The sequence below is a fragment of the Oncorhynchus mykiss genome, chromosome 15 (genome assembly GCF_057628025.1).
Source record: "Oncorhynchus mykiss isolate SJ-2025 chromosome 15, ASM5762802v1, whole genome shotgun sequence".
Lineage (NCBI taxonomy): Eukaryota > Metazoa > Chordata > Actinopteri > Salmoniformes > Salmonidae > Oncorhynchus > Oncorhynchus mykiss.
The window spans coordinates 22,233,963-22,253,365 of NC_143036.1; the positions used below are offsets into that span (position 1 = coordinate 22,233,963).

Consider the following 19,403-nt stretch of genomic DNA (forward strand, 5'->3'; position numbering starts at 1 on the left):
AGAAGACTGCATTACAAAAACAGTATTGATAATATGTGCTATGCTACCGGTGGGGAAACATGATGTTGTGTACTGTACCAGTTTTTACAATCAGCGATGATGGTCTCTCCTGGATTTGCGAACTGCCAATCTGACCTACCAGGCCATGCCCACGAGGTGTTACTAGAGTCTAGCCCACCTGGATGGAGAGCGAAAGAGAGAGAGAGAGAGAGAGAGAGAGAGAGACAGACAGACAGACAGACAGACAGACAGAGAGAGACAGAGGAGTGTGATTGACTTGGAGTTACATTGTGTTGTTTAAGTGTTCCCTTTATTTTTTTGAGCAGTGTATATATATATATATATATATATATATATATATATATATTTGCTGACCTTGCTGCAGCTTAGCATAGTGTTAGGAGTTGAGACAAACAACAGCAGCAGTAGGACAGTAATTGCCAATTAAGTTGTGTTAAAAGCATGTTGTCTAGGTAAGCGTTCTCCACTGGTCTCACCAGTAGAGCTGTTGTGGTATTTACAGCGACATTCCTCCTTTTCCACACACTGGCCATCCTGTAGCACGAGATCACCCGGGCAACCACAGGTCATACTGCACTCCGCCGTGTCCAGACACTCTGTGTCGCCATGGAGATCAGAGCAGGAGCGTGGACAGGGCTTCCCACATGGCCAGTCCACCTGCACGCCGCCACATTCTGAGAGAGAGGAGCATCATGGGAAAAATACGAGGTCACAACTCAACAACTGGTAGTAAACAGAGACTAACAACCTAAAGAACTAAAGTAACCATATTACTTACTACTGCAAGATATGCGTGAAATTCCATCCAATCATAATATCCCCAAGTCATTTTGAATCATGTGTCATGACAAGTACTTGAAATGACATTTTTGTAACATGTCCGCACTTTGGCACAGGCAAAATGTCACCCATGATATCATCAGCTAACCTGAGCAGATGGTGACGTTGTCTTGGCAGCCGCGGCTCTGCCGGCTCTCCCCGTGGCAGGGCAGACCCCCGAACCTGGCAGGAGGACTGTTACACTCCCTGGTCCTCACAGACACCCCCTCACAGCCATCACACTCTGACCAGCCCGACCACAGGCTCCACGAACCATGGACTGATGGAGAGAGAGAGGGAGAGGGGGAAAGAGTGAAAGAGAGACAAGGAGAGAGTGGGAGAGAGAGGGGGAAAGATGGAAAGAGAGGGGGTGGAAATTAAAGACAAAAGAGGGGGAGAGGCCCGAATCGACAAGTGGGGTGAGAGAGGGAGAGGAACAGAAAGGAAAGGTGAGACAGGAGGAGGTAAAGAAGGCAGAATCCATGTAATTACACTAACCTCATACTATAATGCTGTCTACCTGTAAGTCACAAACCCTTTAAAGTGATTACTATGTTGTTACCTGGGCAGAAGGTGACCACAGGGCAGGGTTGTCTCTGGATCTGTGCCCCCACCCCACCGTGTACTTCCTGTTCCCCCTGGCAGGGGGCTCCTCCCGCCTTGGGCTCTGGACAGCCACAGCTGCGATATCTGGACACCCACTCTGCCCCACACGTCTTAGAGCAGGAGATCCAGCCAGACCACTCACACCACCCACCTGACACTGTGCACCAGGGGAGAGGGGGGGAGAATCAGGATGGATCAGACATACATGTGAGTCCATATGCTTTTGTTGATATACTGTATTGAATGTGATTGGAAATTGGGTATTCAGACTGCACATATTACTTACCTGGACATGGGTCACTGGTGCAGTTGAGCCTCCCTCCTTCGCAGGTACTGAAACACAAATGATATCAATAACAACATGCACAAACTCAAGCCAGCAGGCACGCACCCACACCACCACTACTTTAAGCCCAGCTCAATCTGTGTCGCACCATTGAAGTTTTAATATGCACACGTCAAAAGACAACGTGACTAAGCTTCTCCACCTCTCTTCTCTCTCCCCTCCTCCCCATCTTTCCCCCTCCTCTCCTCTCTCTCTCTCACCAGTTGTTGCAGCCGTCGGGGGCAGTGGTGCTCTCTCCAGGGTACAACCTCAAGCCGGTGTTGAGGTCCAGACAGGGGCACTCCTCTCTCTCCACACAGGACCTCCCGTCGGAAGACAGCACCTTGCCCTCCGTGCAGTAACACCCCGCCTCACAGAGCCAGTCACAGTGCTGCACAGTGTGGCAGGGGGTATACAGGAATATGTGCCATCATTAGCATCACCACCCCCATCACCATCATCATAATCATCCTCTTGCAAAGTTGACAAAGGAGTCAGCCAAATACCTACACGTCTTACTGACAGAGCCAGAAGCTGTGTGTTTAGATAATGTATATAGAAACAATTTGTGACACTCACAGACAGGTCATCACAGGAGCGAGGACACGAGGGGCCACAGCTACTGAACACTGTGCCAGGAACTTGAGAGCAAGGCGCAACTGAAAACAGACACAGTGTCAGTCATATAAACATACACACACACACATACAGAAACACAGTCTCTTTCTCTTTTTCTCCACATTCCAGTCCACTAGATGGCGGTACTGTACATTAGCTGGATTGCCAACCACCACAGAACAACCAAAGACGAATCCAGAAACGAAACTGTCCTGAATGAGGAAATCCAGAACAACAGCAGCAATTCTCCCTGGATCCCTCATTTGGTGTGGAAAATAAACTTTCAGTGTTGTTGAATAATATACGTGTTATAAATGGAAAGTCTGAAGAGGATAACAGAAGAGTGTATGGTAGGGGAGACTTTCTAAGTAACACTGTTGACTTCACTCTTCATTCTAAGAAAGTGAAAGTAAACATATCTGGTCAAAGGCTATTCCAGAGGAGTGTGAGAGTAAATGGCTGCTAAATCATCTCTCCCAGAGGAGGATCTCTGCTGTCCTGTGTGCTGTGATATCTTCAAGGATCCTGTTATCCTGTCATGTAGCCACAGCTACTGTCATGAATGCCTACAGGAATATTGGAGACAAAGAGAAGTGAATGAATGTCCCGTATGCAGGAAAAGATTCAGCTCAGGAGCAGCTCACTGTAACCTGGCTCTGAGAAACCTGTGTGAAGCCTTCTTACAGGAGAGACGTCAGAGAGAGGAGGGTGGAGCTTCAGCGGGGTCTGAGGTGGTCTGCAGTCTGCACGGTGAGAAACTCAAGCTCTTCTGTCTAGAGGATAAACAGCCTGCATGTGTGGTGTGTCAGACTTCTAGAAAACACGCAAACCATAAGTTCTGTCCTGTGGACGAGGCTGCAGGGGACTACAAGAAGGAACTCAAGTCTGTGCTGAAGGTCTTACAGGAGAAGCTGAAGGTCTTTGACGCAGTGAAACTAACTTGCGATAAAACAGAACAGCACATCAGAAGCCAGGCCCAGCACACAGAAAAACAGATTATGGAGGAATTTAAAGCACTTCACTTGTTCTTAAGAGATGAACGGGTAGTCAGGATTGCTGCACTGAAGGAGGAAGAGGAGAGGAAGAGTTGGCTGATGAAGAGGAAAATTGAAGAGATGAGCAGAGAAATATCATCCCTTTCAGACACAATCAGAGACGTAGAGGTGGAGCTGAGAGGGGAAGACGTCGTGTTTATACGGAGTTACCAGGCTATAAAGGAAAGAGCCCTGGAGTGCACACCAACAGACCCAGAGAGGGTTTCAGGAGCTCTGATAGACGTGGCCAAACACCTGGGAAACCTGCAGTTCAGAGTCTGGGAGAAGATGCAGGAGATTGTTCAGTTCACTCCTGTTATTCTCGACCCCAACACTGTTCACCCCCATCTCATCCTGTCTAACAACCTGATTAGTTTGAGACATAGTACGGAGACACCGCAGCTACCTGACAACCCAGAGAGATTTGATAAGTACCGATCGGTTCTGGGTTCTGACGGCTTTAACTCAGGGACACACAGCTGGGACGTTGAGGTTGGGGACAGTATTTTATGGTCTGTTGGTGTGGTCACAGAGTGGAAGGGGGCCACTGCCTCAACGAGAGGACACTGGCGTTTAGATAACAACAAAGGAGTATTTAAAGCTCGCTCCTCATCGGATCAAAGCGTCCCTCTCTCAAATAGACTGAGACCACAGAGGATCAGAGTGCAGCTGGACTGGGAAAAAGGAAAGCTGTCATTCTCTGACCCTGTTACTAACACCCACCTGCACACGTTTACACACACTTTCACCAAGAGACTCTTTCCCTGCTTTTGTAGTAAGCATCTGAGGATTTTACCAGAGAAAGTCTCTGTTGTAGTGGAACAGCATAGTTAGAGCTGATACCACCTCTATCTGTAACAGTGGAACAGTAAAATGATGTGTCATTCCACGATATAGAGTGCCTTTTGGGTAATGTCATTTTGTCAAAAATAATGTATTTATTTCATCTAATTATAAAATTCTGTCATAAAGATCACGTTTAATAAAAACATCTGTTTTTACTAATTTTACCATTTTTGGGGGAAATTAGCAAGCATGCCCACACACACACACACACACACACACACACACACACACACACATTCTGATTGCGTACCTGGACAGTGGTCAGTGTTGCAGGAGATTACTTCTGTGCCAAGCCCCTCACAGTAGTCCCCCTCTCCCTCTGGACTGGGGCTATCACAATCCCGGTGTCTGCTCTGAACACCCCCACCACATGACTTGGTGCAGTCTGTCCAGTTGCTCCACTCCCCCCAGCCACCATTACCTGTAAAGACCATGACACAACACAGGCTAAACCAAAGTTGTAAAAAAAGGGGTGAGTACTGTACAGGACTAATGCTCAATCAAATTATTATTCTACTGCAAAAATGGTTGTGTGCTGAATTCTCATAGATAGTAATCCATAAAAAAATGTCAAATCCAGCACCTCAAATGATACATTATGTTTAATTAATTCAGGGTAACACTTTATTTGGACAGTCTATCTGTAGATAGTCCATCTGTAAAGACTATCAGTAACATTTCAACTTACTATCTACTAACCCTAGCTCTAAACCTTTAACCTTTATCCTAACCCTAAACTTAACCCTAACCCTTATCCTAACCCTAAACTTAACCCTAACCCTTATCCTAACCCTAAACTTAACCCTAACCCTTATCCTAACCCTAAACTTAACCCTAACCCTTATCCTAAAACTAACCCTAACTGTAACCTTAGCAAGCAGTTGCTTATCAACAGATGGTTTGTTGATTGTATGACCATCTGTAAAGCATTTACAGATGAAACATCCGGACTATCCAAATAAAGATCCCTCCATCAGGGCATTACTCACGATCACAGGGAGCAGTCATACACAGCTGGTCTTGGTGGTCGGGCCCGATACAGGGCAGACCACTCCCAGACTGCTGGGGACTAGAACAGAACCTATAGCGGGACTGGAGACCTGGTCCACACCTCACTGAACACTGACCCCAGGGGGTCCAGGAAGACCACTGGCCGTCCACTGTGAGAGGGGGTGGTTATTGTTAGGTTTTGGTTCAAGCTATGGACCGCAACAATAACCAAATATAAAGCAAATTGCGAGAAATAACTATTCTGTATCAAAACCAATTTCCCCCTTGTGGTTTTCTCCTACTTCTCTCTACTTTTTAGTAAGCCAATGCCCCACTCACCATTACAGTTGAGTTGAGTGCAGTTTGCCAGCCTCCCAGAATCACATGTGCTGTGAGGGAGAGGAGAGAAACACTCAGAGGACTATTTGTTTCCGAGAGCTCTATTCAGGTTTAATTAAATTAAATAATATCACGTACATACTATGTGATGCTATACTATTGTATACTACTGTATACTACTGTATACTACTGTGTAGCACCAATACCAGTTGTTGCAGTCCCTGGGTACGACATCACCAGGTTCATACTGCTCCCCATCCACATCACAGCGACACTGAGACACCCACACACACTTGCCATCCTAAGGAAACAGAACAGTAAGTTTGCTCCTTGAGCTATTGCCCAGGCTTTAGCTCAGTGGGTTAACACCGTTTTGTGGCACGCAGAAGATCCATGTTCAAGTCCAGTGTGTGTGTGTGTGAGCATAGACAGACAGACCTGCAGGACAGTGCCGTGTGGACACTGACAGCCCGGTGTACAATTCCTCTCATAATCCATACTGATGTCAGAGCAGGTAACCGGCCCCTTCACACACACCGTCCACACCTGTCCCCCAGGACAGCCCGTCCCATCACCTAACACAGGGCGGATGAGACGACAACGCATCAATCAATCAATCAATCCATGCAATTTGAGGTGAAGCCAAAACTCATAGGAACATCAAGAAAGAAGCTCAGCAAAAAAAAATTGTGTATTGTCACAGTGAAATGGGATGTTTTGCAGAGTCAGCCATAGTAGTCCGGCGTCCCAGGTGCGATAGGGTTAAGTGCCTTCGTCAAGGGCACGTCGACAGATTTTTCATCATGTCGGCTCGGGTATTCGAACCAGCAACCTTTCGTTTCAACGCTCTAACCACTAGGCTACCTGTTGCCACAGATCAAGTGTAAACGAAAACTGCATAGCTGCGTAGATTTATACAGCATCGTTCCAGTATATAGTTGCTTCTGGAGCTTGTTAGTGTGTCTGTAGGTCTTTTTGGTATGCCTATCTATGATCGTGATAAGGTGGCCTGGTCTGCTTCAGAGAGAGATACTGTACTCGGTGTCAGCGAGAAAGTAATACATGAATATCAAAATATAACATCCTCAAAGGTCACAAGACATGGTCATACTGTAAGTCAGAGTGGGAGATCAGAGCCTGCTACCTCCCTCCCTCTCTCTCTGTACTCACCACAGGGCTGCAGGTTACAGGCAGAGAACTGCTGGGCAGTACCATGGGTTCTCTGGGGCCCCCGTGTCCTGTTCCTGTACCCCCCTCCACACGTCACCGAACACTCTGACCATACACTCCATGGCTCCTTCACACCTGGCATAGGCGCACGCACGCACACACACACACACACACACACACACATTGATGTAGACATTGTGGGTGAGACATTTCCAGAAAAAGTATAGGTATCTGGACCGGTGGCCAAATATGCAATGTTCACATTATCTCTCTGAATTCCTTCTGTTGCACCATCACTGTCATAGCCCATGTGGGATATAGATCTACTGTTTGTCATTCCTACTCATAGCCCATGTGGGATATAGATCTACTGTTTGTCATTCCTACTCATAGCCCATGTGGGATATAGATCTACTGTTTATCATTCCTACTCATAGCCCATGTGGGATTTAGATCTACTGTTTATCATTCCTACTCATAGCCCATGTGGGATATAGATCTACTGTTTGTCATTCCTACTCATAGCCCATGTGGGATATAGATCTACTGCGTCATTCCTACTCATAGCCCATGTGGGATATAGATCTACTGCGTCATTCCTACTCATAGCCCATGTGGGATATAGATCTACTGCGTCATTCCTACTCATAGCCCATGTGGGATATAGATCTACTGTGTCATTCCTACCCATAGCCCATGTGGGATATAGATCTACTGTTTGTCATTCCTACTCATAGCCCATGTGGGATATAGATCTACTGCGTCATTCCTACTCATAGCCCATGTGGGATATAGATCTACTGTTTGTCATTCCTACTCATAGCCCATGTGGGATTTAGATCTACTGTTTGTCATTCCTACTCATAACCCATGTGGGATATAGATCTACTGTGTGTTATTCCTACTCATAACCCATGTTGGATTTAGATCTACTGTGTGTTATTCCTACTCATAGCCCATGTGGGATTTAGATCTACTGTGTGTTATTCCTACTCATAACCCATGTTGGATTTAGATCTACTGTGTGTTATTCCTACTCATAACCCATGTGGGATATAGATCTACTGTGTGTTATTCCTACTCATAACCCATGTGGGATTTAGATCTACTGTGTGTTATTCCTACTCATAACCCATGTTGGATTTAGATCTACTGTGTGTTATTCCTACTCATAGCCCATGTGGGATATAGATCTACTGTTTGTCATTCCTACTCATAACCCATGTGGGATATAGATCTACTGTGTGTTATTCCTACTCATAACCCATGTGGGATATAGATCTACTGTTTGTCATGTCCTACTCATAACCAATGTGGGATTTAGATCTACTGTGTGTTATTGCTACTCATAGCCCATGTGGGATATAGATCTACTGTTTGTCATTCCTACTCATAACCCATGTTGGATTTAGATCTACTGTGTGTTATTCCTACTCATAACCCATGTGGGATATAGAGCTACTGTGTGTTATTCCTACTCATAACCCATGTGGGATATAGATCTACTGTTTGTCATGTCCTACTCATAACCCATGTGGGATATAGATCTACTGTTTGTCATGTCCTACTCATAACCAATGTGGGATTTATATTGTAATAAGAGACCACCTGTAGAAGCCAATGAAATGAACCAGCCTATTGTAGGAATGATGGTGTCTGTCTGTCACCTCCCCTACCCTGACAGGGCTCCAGACTGCAAGTGTCCATCCCCACCCTGTCGCCCCTGCAGACACGCCCCCCGAACGCAGCCGGTGGATTGGTCCCCGAGCGGTACCTCCTCCTCACGCCCACGTCACACGTCCTGCTGCAGGCGCTCCACTGGGTCCAGCTGCTCCAGCCACAGTCCACTGAGAAAGAGAGACACAGAGAGAGAGAGACAGGTTGACAGTCTCTCTTGATTGTTTGGGTTGCTGCCGTCCAGGGCCGCACTGAGGAACACTGAGTGAACATATTTGCATATTTGATCAGGCTGCATTGGACCACACTCACCAGCGCAGGGTGCTGTTCCACACACCATCTCTCCATTATGGCAGGTGCTAAGGACAAAAGGAAAGGATGCATAGACAGAGTCCTATACTATACTTTTTCATTTTTTCTTTCCTTTTCAATAACATGATGTTTCTATTCTTCGATGGGAGTACCAGTTGTTGCAGTCGTCCAGTTTCACACTAGCTCCTCCTGGGTACATCTCTCCATGGTGGTAGCATGGGCACTGGGTGAGGGGCACACAAGTGCTGTTGAGTAGGTAGAGTCCCAGGGCACAGTAGCATCCGTCGTAACACTCCGTGGCACACTCCACCTGTGTTGTCATGTCCATACACACCCGTGGGCACGCACCACCGTGAGCCTGGCACTGCTCCTTGCTCATGTAGGCCATGCCCTCTGGACACACTCCTATATGCCACACAGATAGTGGGACACACACCAATGCGATGCGATTTAATCTGTCAAATGATTTGACCACTTTAAATCCCACAGATAATATGTAGTAAACTTGGCGTGAATACATGTTACTGTTTACCTGACCAGGTAGAACTAGGTGCACTAGTAGTAAAAGCCTTGTTATGATGAATTCCAGAATGTGTGTATGATTCCAGAATGTGTGTATGATTCCAGTTCGTTACCTGAACAGGGGTGGGAGTTGCAGTCTCGGGTCTGGATGTGAGGCCCTGGGCAGGTGCTGCCCCCGTGCTGTGGAGGAGGAGAACTGCAGAAGCGATCTCTGGTCTGAGCCCCCGAGTCACACTCTGACGAGCACAGGGACCATGGGGACCACTCTGACCAGCCGCCATTCACTGGGGAGGAGGGAGAGACAGCAGGGGGGTGTATCTCAATAGTGTAAAGTTCCATCCTTCCTTTCATCTACACAGATCTGCGACTACAGAATGGGTGAAAGCAACATGGTGGATGAAGGACAGAACATAAGGTGTGTGTATAGAGGATGTACCTGGGCAGTGCACGGTGTTACAGGGCTCCTGATCCTCTGCGTCCCCCTCACAGTTGGTGTGTGTGTTGGTGCGGGTGTAGCTGGGTGTGTTGGTGCGTGTATAGCTGTGTGTGTTGGTGGGTATGTTACAGGTGCGGAACCTCCTTCTCAGCCCCACCTCGTCCACGTGGTGGAAACAGGTCTTGCTGCACTCTGACCAGGCCGTCCACTTCCCCCACACCGCCTCATCCTTACCAGGGGGACAGGGGGTGAAGCACTGACGAGCCTCTGAGGAGTCCCCAGGACAGGGCTCAACTCTCGCCACTCCTGCTGGGCTCACAGGGGACCTGGGGGAGGGGACAGGGAGACGGTGGATAGAGGACAGAAGACAGGTGACAGAGGATAGGGAAAATATTATAGAGCATAGAGGACAGGGGACAGGGGACAGAGGATAGAGGATAAGGGACAGGGGATGGGGACAGAGAATGGGGGATGGGGATAGGGGACAGGGGACAGATGAAAGGGGATAGAGGACAGGGAACAGATGACAGAGGACAGGGGACAGGGGACAGAAAGCCAGAGACACATGATGAGCCACACAATGGTTTATATGTGTCACTGTTGGTGGGATGCTGGTGAGGTGAACCTACCTATAGCGCTGCTCTAGTCCAACCCCACAGGAGCTGTCACATGATGTCCAGGAGGACCAGGCTGACCAATCACAGCTGGCCACACAGCTGGAGTTGTCACATGAGACACGTCCATCTTCACACACACTGGTAGAGAGGGAGAGAAGAAGAGGGAGAACATGTAGCAACATGACATGGCATGAAATGACAATATGACAAAACACAATTATTGTAAAGGAATGATGTGGGATGTAGGCAGGCTTGGTGTGTGTGTGTGTGTGTGTGTGTGTGTGTGTGTGTGTGTGTGTGTGTGTGTGTGTGTGTGTGTGTGCCTCTCACCATGTGCTGCAGTTGTCCTTGCTGATCACTTGTCCAGGCTGCAGTGGCAGTCCCTCCCAGTGGCACCCACACTGACTGGCGTTCACACAGCGGCCATCCTGTAGAAACAAACCAGCCGGACAACGACAACCTGGGTAGCGAGACAGAAGAGAGTTAACTACAGACAGATACACACAGGAATGCGTGCGCACTCGTGCTTCAAGGACCCCATTACATGCAGTGTACACACACACACACACACACACACACACACACACACACACACACACACACACACACACACACACACACACACACACACACACACACACACACTTCATATACACCACTTAATACCTGTGACGCATTGGGAGGTGCAGTTGGGGTAGTGTAGGTGTGAACAGGTGGGGGGACATGGCTCCACTCTACCAGACTGGCAGTCAGCCTCTCTTACCACCACCATGCCTTTAGTACAGCCTAGACAGCAAGCAATTTACATTATTAGAGCTTGACTATTACCAGTAACAGTTTAAAGTTGTGTGTGCCACAGAATTAATATTTTTTTAATAGCATGTTATAAACATACCATAGTCCAAGGCAACATGATCAAACCATAAGACAACATGATCACGTGTACACGCTTAGAAAAAAAGGTGCTATCTAGAACCAGTAAGGGTTATTTGGCTGTCCCCATAGGAGAACCCTTTTGGTTCCAGGTCGAACCCATTTCCCACAGAGTGTTCTACAGTACATGGGACCCAAAAGAGTTCTATCTGGAACCAAAAAGGGTTCTCCTATGGGGACAGTCGAAAACATAACCTATTTATTTGCAGCTCACCTGTCTGTGTGTCTGTGTTGGGGCCACAGGGCTGGCTGTTACAGCTCTGGGTCTGCAGTCTCATCCCCTCACAGTCACGCCCCCTGTTCTTAGGGGGAGGATTGGAACAGGTCCGGTTCCTCCCCCTCAGCCCTCCCCCGCACTGCGTGTCACACAGGGACCAGCCCGTCCACTCTGACCACTGACCGTCCACTGCGAGAGAGAGACGAGAGATGCAGGGATGGGGGAGGTGGGAGAGAAGGAGGAAGCAGAGGAACTTTGAATGAGTAGGGCTTGGTAGAGCACATTAGTGTAAACCAAATGAGAGTGCAACGAGAGACTGGGAAATAATGAGTAGGGAGACAAGAAGAGAGAAAAAGAAAACAACAACTGACACAGATCTTGAGAAGAGGCAGTCGAAATAGAGGAAGGCACAGACGAAAACAGTCAAAATAAGGGAAGGCACAGACGAAAACTGTCAAAATTGAGGAAGGCACAGACGAAAAGTTAAAATAAGGGAGGGCACAGACGAAAACTGTCAAAATTGAGGAAGGCACAGACGAAAACAGTTAAAATAAGGGAAGGCACAGACGAAAACTGTCAAAATTGAGGAAGGCACAGACGAAACAGTTAAAATAAGGGAAGGCACAGACGAAAACTGTCAAAATTGAGGAAGGCGCAGACGAAAACAGTTATAATAGAGGAAGGCACAGATGAAAACAGTTATAATAGAGGAAGGCACAGATGAAAACAGTTATAATAGAGGAAGGCATAGCCGAAAACAGTTATAATAGAGGAAGGCACAGACGAAAACAGTTATAATAGAGGAAGGCACAGATGAAAACAGTCATAATAGAGGAAGGCATAGCCGAAAACAGTTATAATAGAGGAAGGCACAGATGAAAACAGTCATAATAGAGGAAGGCACAGATGAAAACAGTTATAATAGAGGAAGGCACAGATGAAAACAGTCAAAATAGAGGAAGGCACAGATGAAAACAGTTATAATAGAGGAAGGCACAGATGAAAACAGTCATAATAGAGGAGGGCACAGATGAAAACAGTCAAAATTGAGGAAGGCGCAGACGAAAACAGTTAAAATAAGGGGAGGCACAGACGAAAACAGTCAAAAGAGGGTCAGATCTCGGGGTGCCCCCTCACCGAGACACGCCTTAGGGAAGCATGCTCGGCTGTCAAACTGGGCGCCCCCACACGTTCCCCCGGCTAGCGCCTCTCTCAGGACCTCCCTCTGGCGGAACAGGGAACCCAGGCCACATGTCACACTGCACTGGCTCCAGCCCGTCCATGCTGACATGATACAGTTTACTAGGGAACAGACAGACACCATCAATAATCATGTTTAATGATTCCTTAATGAACATTACTGGACAATGATCCTGGACAAGGACAGATAATATTACCTTGTCCTTTATGGATGCAATGCAGCAGATTTTTTGTAAGGACTCCACGTACTTTACATGGTAGTGTATGCAATGCAATCTACTGTAAATCATACTGAAATGTAAATCAGCCCCCCAGTTTTGACCCTCCTGGCTTGCCGTACCACAGTCTCGCTCGTCTGATCCGTCAGCACAGTCCCTGTGCAGGTCACACTTCTTGTCAAGGTGCACACACTCCCCGCTGCCACAGGAGAACTGCTTGGGGGAGCATGGGCTGGGCACTAGGGGGCGCCGTGTCATTACTATTGGCCTTGGTGTAGTACCTGAGGAAGAGCAGGAATATGAGCGGGACTATTACAGCAAGCAATAGGTGATACAACACCCACCTACAGTATGTCTGTCACTATAGGCAAGGTAATGGTAATAGTTAATACTGTGGCATTTTCAGGTCAACTCATGTAATCTGTCAGTGATGATTATGAAGAAGATGATGATGGTGATGATGATGGTGATAATGATGAGGAGGAGGAGGAGAAGGAGGAAGAGGAGGAGAGGAGAAGGGGGAGAAATTGAACCAGACTCTGGTGACATGTACTGTACCACAATGGTCTTCGTCAGAGCCATCCAGACAGTCCTGGTGACCATCACACACCACCGCAGCATCCACACAGCCAAACAGCCTGCAGGAGAACTGGCCCTCCACACACAGGACTCTGGGTAGGCCTCCGTCATGGGCGGTCGTGGTAACCCAGAGAGCTGGAGATTAACAAACCAACGAGCACCTTAACATGTAGCTAGATGGCTAGTTAGCGTCGTACAGTGATATCTCCTTTATCAGGACTGAAGAACCTGTGCTCCGGACTCATAAATACCTGGGCTTTTATGGGTCAACTGAGAACGCTGGTTCAAATAGCAGATCATCCATGTCAGAGAACATGTCAAGGACCCCATTACATGTAGTGTACACACACACACACACACACACACACACACACACACACACACACAAACACACAAACACACACACACTCTTTGATAACAAGATAAAAGACAGGCCACTCGTAACAGTGTTCTTTAAGAATCTCACCTGTTGTAGACTGCAGTCCAGGTATTCCGGGGTGGAGGGTGCTGGTCCCAATCCCTGGGTACCCTGTGGACCTGGATGTCCACTGACCTGGCCTGGGGGTGGTGAACCCATGAACCCCTGGGTACCCTGTTCCCCCAGAGCTGTCAGGACTGAGACCCGGGGTACCCGTGGTGGCAATGCCAGGGCGGCCATCCTGGGGCTCCTTGGTGTGTACCCCGGGTTGACCCCTGGTGGGCACTGTGCCTGAAGTGTCGAGAGAGTGGTTCATTCATGCATTTGACTTCATATCAGTTCCAGATATACTTGAGAAATTGAAGTGGTGGTGTAATCAGTTGAAAGATTGCAACAGTACAGATATGAGTGCCAATGTTGCAATGTTTACATTGCAATGTTTACATTGGAAAATCAGTAACACGTGTATATTGCATGGTTCCGTATTCAAAACACATGGATGACCCCCTACTCACCACAGTTGATCTCGTCAGAGTGGTCTTCGCAGTCCAGTTGGCCGTCACACAGCGCAGACACAGGAACACACTCCCCACTGTGGCAGGCAAACTGGCCAGGGTAGCAGCGCTTCACTGTCACCACACCACCACCACGGGGAGTCGTGGCGCTGCTAGGGGTCACCAATTCCTCTGTCATATAGGGTGAATTCTTACGTTAGACTGACAGATGGCGATGGAGAAAATAATACTCACGTGTGATAAGTGCGATGTACTCTATAATGGACAGAGCATCTAGTTTGAGCTCAACAGGCAAGTTTTAAAGCACCGACTGATCTCAGAGCTCTTACCCCCTTTGCAGCCTAGGATCTCTGCACGGAGATAGAAAGTGTGTCGGAACTCTACTGGGATGATGCGGAGGTAGCGAGCTCGGACCAGCCTCCCAAGCCAACGCGTCACCGGGGTCCTGCCCACCATCCGCACCTCAAACACCTTGTACACAGACAAGGAGAAGGTGTTGGGCAAAAGGTTTTGCTTTTAAACCAATTGGTTCAAGTAAATTATACAAGCTTCACCTTGGAGTTCTCTCCTGACTTTCAGGTCATTATTGTAAAAGAGAATGTGTTCTCAATGACTTAACTGGTTAAATAAAGGCAAATAAATAAAAATATGTTATTTTCATCAAACACACACACAGTATTGTACAGCTAAATTTGTGGGGACACACAATTCAGTCCCATTCAAAATCTTATTTTCCCTAACCCATAACCCTAGCCCTAAACCCGTACTCTTACCCTTACCCTAACCGTAACCGTAACCATAACCTTAACCTTAACCCTAACCCAAAAACCTAACCTTAACTCTAACCCCAAACCTAACCCTAGCCCTAAACCCGTACTATTACCCTTACCCTAACCCTAACCGTAACCATAACCTTAACCCAAAAACCTAACCTTACAGTGCCTTGCGAAAGAATTCGGCCCCCTTGAACTTTGCGACCTTTTGCCACATTTCAGGCTTCAAACATAAAGATATAAAACTGTATTTTTTTGTGAAAAATCAACAACAAGTGGGACACAATCATGAAGTGGAATGACATTTATTGGATATTTCAAACTTTTTTAACAAATCAAAAACTGAAAAATTGGGCGTGCAAAATTATTCAGCCCCTTTACTTTCAGTGCAGCAAACTCTCTCCAGAAGTTCAGTGAGGATCTCTGAATGATCCAATGTTGACCTAAATGACTAATGATGATAAATACAATCCACCTGTGTGTAATCAAGTCTCCGTATAAATGCACCTGCACTGTGATAGTCTCAGAGGTCCGTTAAAAGCGCAGAGAGCATCATGAAGAACAAGGAACACACCAGGCAGGTCCGAGATACTGTTGTGAAGAAGTTTAAAGCCGGATTTGGATACAAAAAGATTTCCCAAGCTTTAAACATCCCAAGGAGCACTGTGCAAGCGATAATATTGAAATGGAAGGAGTATCAGACCACTGCAAATCTACCAAGACCTGGCCGTCCCTCTAAACTTTCAGCTCATACAAGGAGAAGACTGATCAGAGATGCAGCCAAGAGGCCCATGATCACTCTGGATGAACTGCAGAGATCTACAGCTGAGGTGGGAGACTCTGTCAATAGGACAACAATCAGTCGTATATTGCACAAATCTGGCCTTTATGGAAGAGTGGCAAGAAGAAAGCCATTTCTTAAAGATATCCATAAAAAGTGTCGTTTAAAGTTTGCCACAAGCCACCTGGGAGACACACCAAACATGTGGAAGAAGGTGCTCTGGTCAGATGAAACCAAAATTGAACTTTTTGGCAACAATGCAAAACGTTATGTTTGGCGTAAAAGCAACACAGCTGAACACACCATCCCCACTGTCAAACATGGTGGTGGCAGCATCATGGTTTGGGCCTGCTTTTCTTCAGCAGAGACAGGGAAGATGGTTAAAATTGATGGGAAGATGGATGGAGCCAAATACAGGACCATTCTGGAAGAAAACCTGATGGAGTCTGCAAAAGACCTGAGACTGGGACGGAGATTTGTCTTCCAACAAGACAATGATCCAAAACATAAAGCAAAATCTACAATGGAATGGTTCAAAAATAAACATATCCAGATGTTAGAATGGCCAAGTCAAAGTCCAGACCTGAATCCAATCGAGAATCTGTGGAAAGAACTGAAAACTGCTGTTCACAAATGCTCTCCATCCAACCTCACTGAGCTCGAGCTGTTTTACAAGGAGGAATGGGAAAAAATGTCAGTCTCTCGATGTGCAAAACTGATAGAGACATACCCCAAGCGACCTACAGCTGTAATCGCAGCAAAAGGTGGCGCTACAAAGTATTAACATAAGGGGGCTGAATAATTTTGCACGCCCAATTTTTCAGTTTTTGATTTGTTAAAAAAGTTTGAAATATCCAATAAATGTCGTTCCACTTCATGATTGTGTCCCACTTGTTGTTGATTCTTCACAAAAAAATACAGTTTTATATCTTTATGTTTGAAGCCTGAAATGTGGCAAAAGGTTGCAAAGTTTAAGGGGGCCGAATACTTTCGCAAGGCACTGTAACTCTAACCCCAAACCTAACCCTAAACGTAATTCAAACCCTAACACTAATTCTAACCTTAAGAAATAGCGTTTGACCTTGTGGGGACTAACAAAATGTCCCCGTTTGTTTCTTTATTATCCTTGTGGGGACTTCTGGTCTTTTATACATACATACATACATACATATACATACATATACACACATATACACACATATACACACACACATATACACACACACACACACACACACACACACACACACACACACACACACACACACACACACACACATCTGTGTTTCTCTATCTTTCTGTCTCCACATTCCAGTCCACTTGATGGACAATGACCCCCCTCCCGTGAACTAATAGCTACTTTTTTGAGGAAAAGTGTGCTAGCTATCTTGAGATGAATGCACTAACTGTAAGTCACTCTGGATGAGAGCATCTGGTAAAATGTGGCGGTACTGTACATTAGCTGGAATGCCAACCGCCACAGAACAACCAAAGACGAATCCAGAAACGAAACTGTCCTGAATGAGGAAATCCAGAACAACAGCAGCAATTCTCCCTGGATCCCTCATTTGGTGTGGAAAATAAACTTTCAGTGTTGTTGAATAATATACGTGTTATAAATGGAAAGTCTGAAGAGGATAACAGAAGAGTGTATGGTAGGGGAGACTTTCTAAGTAACGCTGTTGACTTCACTCTTCATTCTAAGTGAAGTAAATATATCTGGCTATTCCAGAGGAGACAAAATGGCCTCTAGATCGTCTCTCCCAGAGGAGGATCTCTCCTGTCCTGTGTGCTGTGACATCTTCTCTGTAGTAGTGGAAAAGCATAGTCAGAGCTGATACCACCTCTGTCTGTAACAGTGGAACAGTAAACTGATACTACAGTACAGTTGGAGCTAATATCACACGTATAATTTGTAAAAAAGATTATGATCATAAATTTGACCTATTGTAAATATATACATTTCTCATCATAACAAGATCACATAGGTTACAATACAAAAGCACTGATTTTATACCATTTTCTGTTTTTCCCATCTTACTGAAGCTCATTGATTTTGAAGAAGAAAAACATAATTGTACTGCTCTGTCATTCCAGAGGTTTGTACCTACCTGAGATGTAAAAAGTACTTTACAAATAAAGTGTATTATGGTCATAATCATTACTACCTTGGCAGGACTGCCCCTCTCTCCAGTCTCGGTGTAGTCAGTGAAGTGGCTCTGGACCAGGGCGAAGGCCAGGCGGTACTTGGAAAGGTAGCCCCACATCCTCTCAGTGCCCTGGGTCACCACGCCAGACACCCAGGTGGGCTCTAGGAGGTCCACCTGGAGGTAGGGCTGAAGGTCGCCTGGCAGGGGGCTCCATCCAGGCTCCATGATCAGACTGACATGAGACAAATGAATGAGACAATAGGTCAATATGTAATTAAGAAGTCAATAACCTACATGATCAGACTATGAGATGATGAGACCAACGTAAGACGTGATAATGAGAATATTTGTCGATAACAAAATATTTGAAGAACAAGAAAATATGTCATTGTTGATACATTATCGGTTTTGAGAGCTCACACGTTAGGCACAATGTTGAGGCGCCCGGCATCCGCAGGGTTGTTCTCACGGTGGGTGGATGAAGTCAGCTGACCATAGCGAATCTTCCCGTCCTCCAATCCCAGTGCAGAGGAACAGATGCCTGCATGCATTCCAATTCACATACTTCAGTACCTCAAGCCACAATCTATCATTTTCATTTCTAGTCAAAAATGTATCCCTTTAAATTACAATTTAATATAAGCTAAATTCAAAAATGGCACTATTCTGAACAACTTCATGCATCCATGTCCAACTGACCTCTATACCCAGGGCCACCTGCCTGTGGGGTTTAGAAAAAACAAAAGGTTATTGTAACTTGAAAAACAGAAGACACACAACCTCAGAAAACATGAATACACAGGAGTTATCAGGAATGCCTTGACCTACTGTTGGTGTAGGAGTAGTCTTATGCAGAGTGACAGCGGCCATACTAGGGGTCCTTAGAGGAGCTGGTGTGGGACTGTTAGGCCTCTCTGCCTGGGTGGTTTGATCGTGAGGGTAGCATCCTATCTCGTCCTCTCCATTGGGACAGTGTGGGATTCCGTCACAGCGCAGGGCTGCATCAATACAGCCCCCAGGTGGTGGACAGGAGTACTGACCTCTGGGACAGCCCCGTGGGCTTGTAGGTGTAGGGGAGGGCTGAGTACCTGTAAAAAAGTTCAATGCATGAAAGCAATGGATTTGGTTATGCTTCTCAGCATACTGTGCCTTTCTTCATGTACAATGTCTGTGTCACGACTTCCACCGAAGGTGGCTCCCCTGCCTGTTCGGGCGGCGCTCGGCGGTCGTCGTCGCCGGTCTACTAGCTGCCACCGATCCCCTTTTCCATTTCTGTTTGTTTTGTCT

At 46.5% G+C, this 19,403-nt stretch overlaps 2 protein-coding genes across 2 annotated transcripts in view; one reads left to right on the plus strand and one right to left on the minus strand.

Moving 5' to 3' along the window:
- Positions 1 to 19,403, minus strand: part of sspo (SCO-spondin) — an 82,317-nt gene that overhangs the window by 30,252 nt on the left and 32,662 nt on the right. Inside the window, exons 44-75 of the mRNA XM_090199011.1 lie at positions 18,945 to 19,204; positions 18,816 to 18,837; positions 18,537 to 18,657; positions 18,135 to 18,348; positions 14,742 to 14,883; positions 14,413 to 14,583; positions 13,946 to 14,188; positions 13,459 to 13,614; positions 13,023 to 13,181; positions 12,620 to 12,784; positions 11,480 to 11,671; positions 10,999 to 11,118; positions 10,663 to 10,792; positions 10,345 to 10,470; positions 9,716 to 10,041; positions 9,393 to 9,563; positions 8,910 to 9,162; positions 8,758 to 8,804; positions 8,445 to 8,615; positions 6,769 to 6,903; positions 6,037 to 6,173; positions 5,805 to 5,899; positions 5,599 to 5,648; positions 5,259 to 5,429; positions 4,520 to 4,690; positions 2,351 to 2,430; positions 1,993 to 2,162; positions 1,733 to 1,779; positions 1,403 to 1,603; positions 950 to 1,120; positions 498 to 695; positions 79 to 178 (exon numbers count right to left, since the gene is read on the minus strand). Of these exons, the coding sequence (XP_090055137.1) occupies positions 79 to 178; positions 498 to 695; positions 950 to 1,120; positions 1,403 to 1,603; positions 1,733 to 1,779; positions 1,993 to 2,162; positions 2,351 to 2,430; positions 4,520 to 4,690; positions 5,259 to 5,429; positions 5,599 to 5,648; positions 5,805 to 5,899; positions 6,037 to 6,173; positions 6,769 to 6,903; positions 8,445 to 8,615; positions 8,758 to 8,804; positions 8,910 to 9,162; positions 9,393 to 9,563; positions 9,716 to 10,041; positions 10,345 to 10,470; positions 10,663 to 10,792; positions 10,999 to 11,118; positions 11,480 to 11,671; positions 12,620 to 12,784; positions 13,023 to 13,181; positions 13,459 to 13,614; positions 13,946 to 14,188; positions 14,413 to 14,583; positions 14,742 to 14,883; positions 18,135 to 18,348; positions 18,537 to 18,657; positions 18,816 to 18,837; positions 18,945 to 19,204 (4,915 nt within the window). The remainder of the gene's footprint in view (positions 1 to 78; positions 179 to 497; positions 696 to 949; positions 1,121 to 1,402; positions 1,604 to 1,732; positions 1,780 to 1,992; positions 2,163 to 2,350; positions 2,431 to 4,519; positions 4,691 to 5,258; positions 5,430 to 5,598; positions 5,649 to 5,804; positions 5,900 to 6,036; positions 6,174 to 6,768; positions 6,904 to 8,444; positions 8,616 to 8,757; positions 8,805 to 8,909; positions 9,163 to 9,392; positions 9,564 to 9,715; positions 10,042 to 10,344; positions 10,471 to 10,662; positions 10,793 to 10,998; positions 11,119 to 11,479; positions 11,672 to 12,619; positions 12,785 to 13,022; positions 13,182 to 13,458; positions 13,615 to 13,945; positions 14,189 to 14,412; positions 14,584 to 14,741; positions 14,884 to 18,134; positions 18,349 to 18,536; positions 18,658 to 18,815; positions 18,838 to 18,944; positions 19,205 to 19,403) is intronic.
- On the plus strand, positions 2,086 to 4,424 carry LOC110489799 (E3 ubiquitin-protein ligase TRIM35-like). The gene has a single exon (XM_021562718.3). The coding sequence runs from the start codon at positions 2,845 to 2,847 to the stop codon at positions 4,255 to 4,257; it is 1,413 nt and encodes a 470-aa protein (XP_021418393.2). The 5' UTR covers positions 2,086 to 2,844; the 3' UTR covers positions 4,258 to 4,424.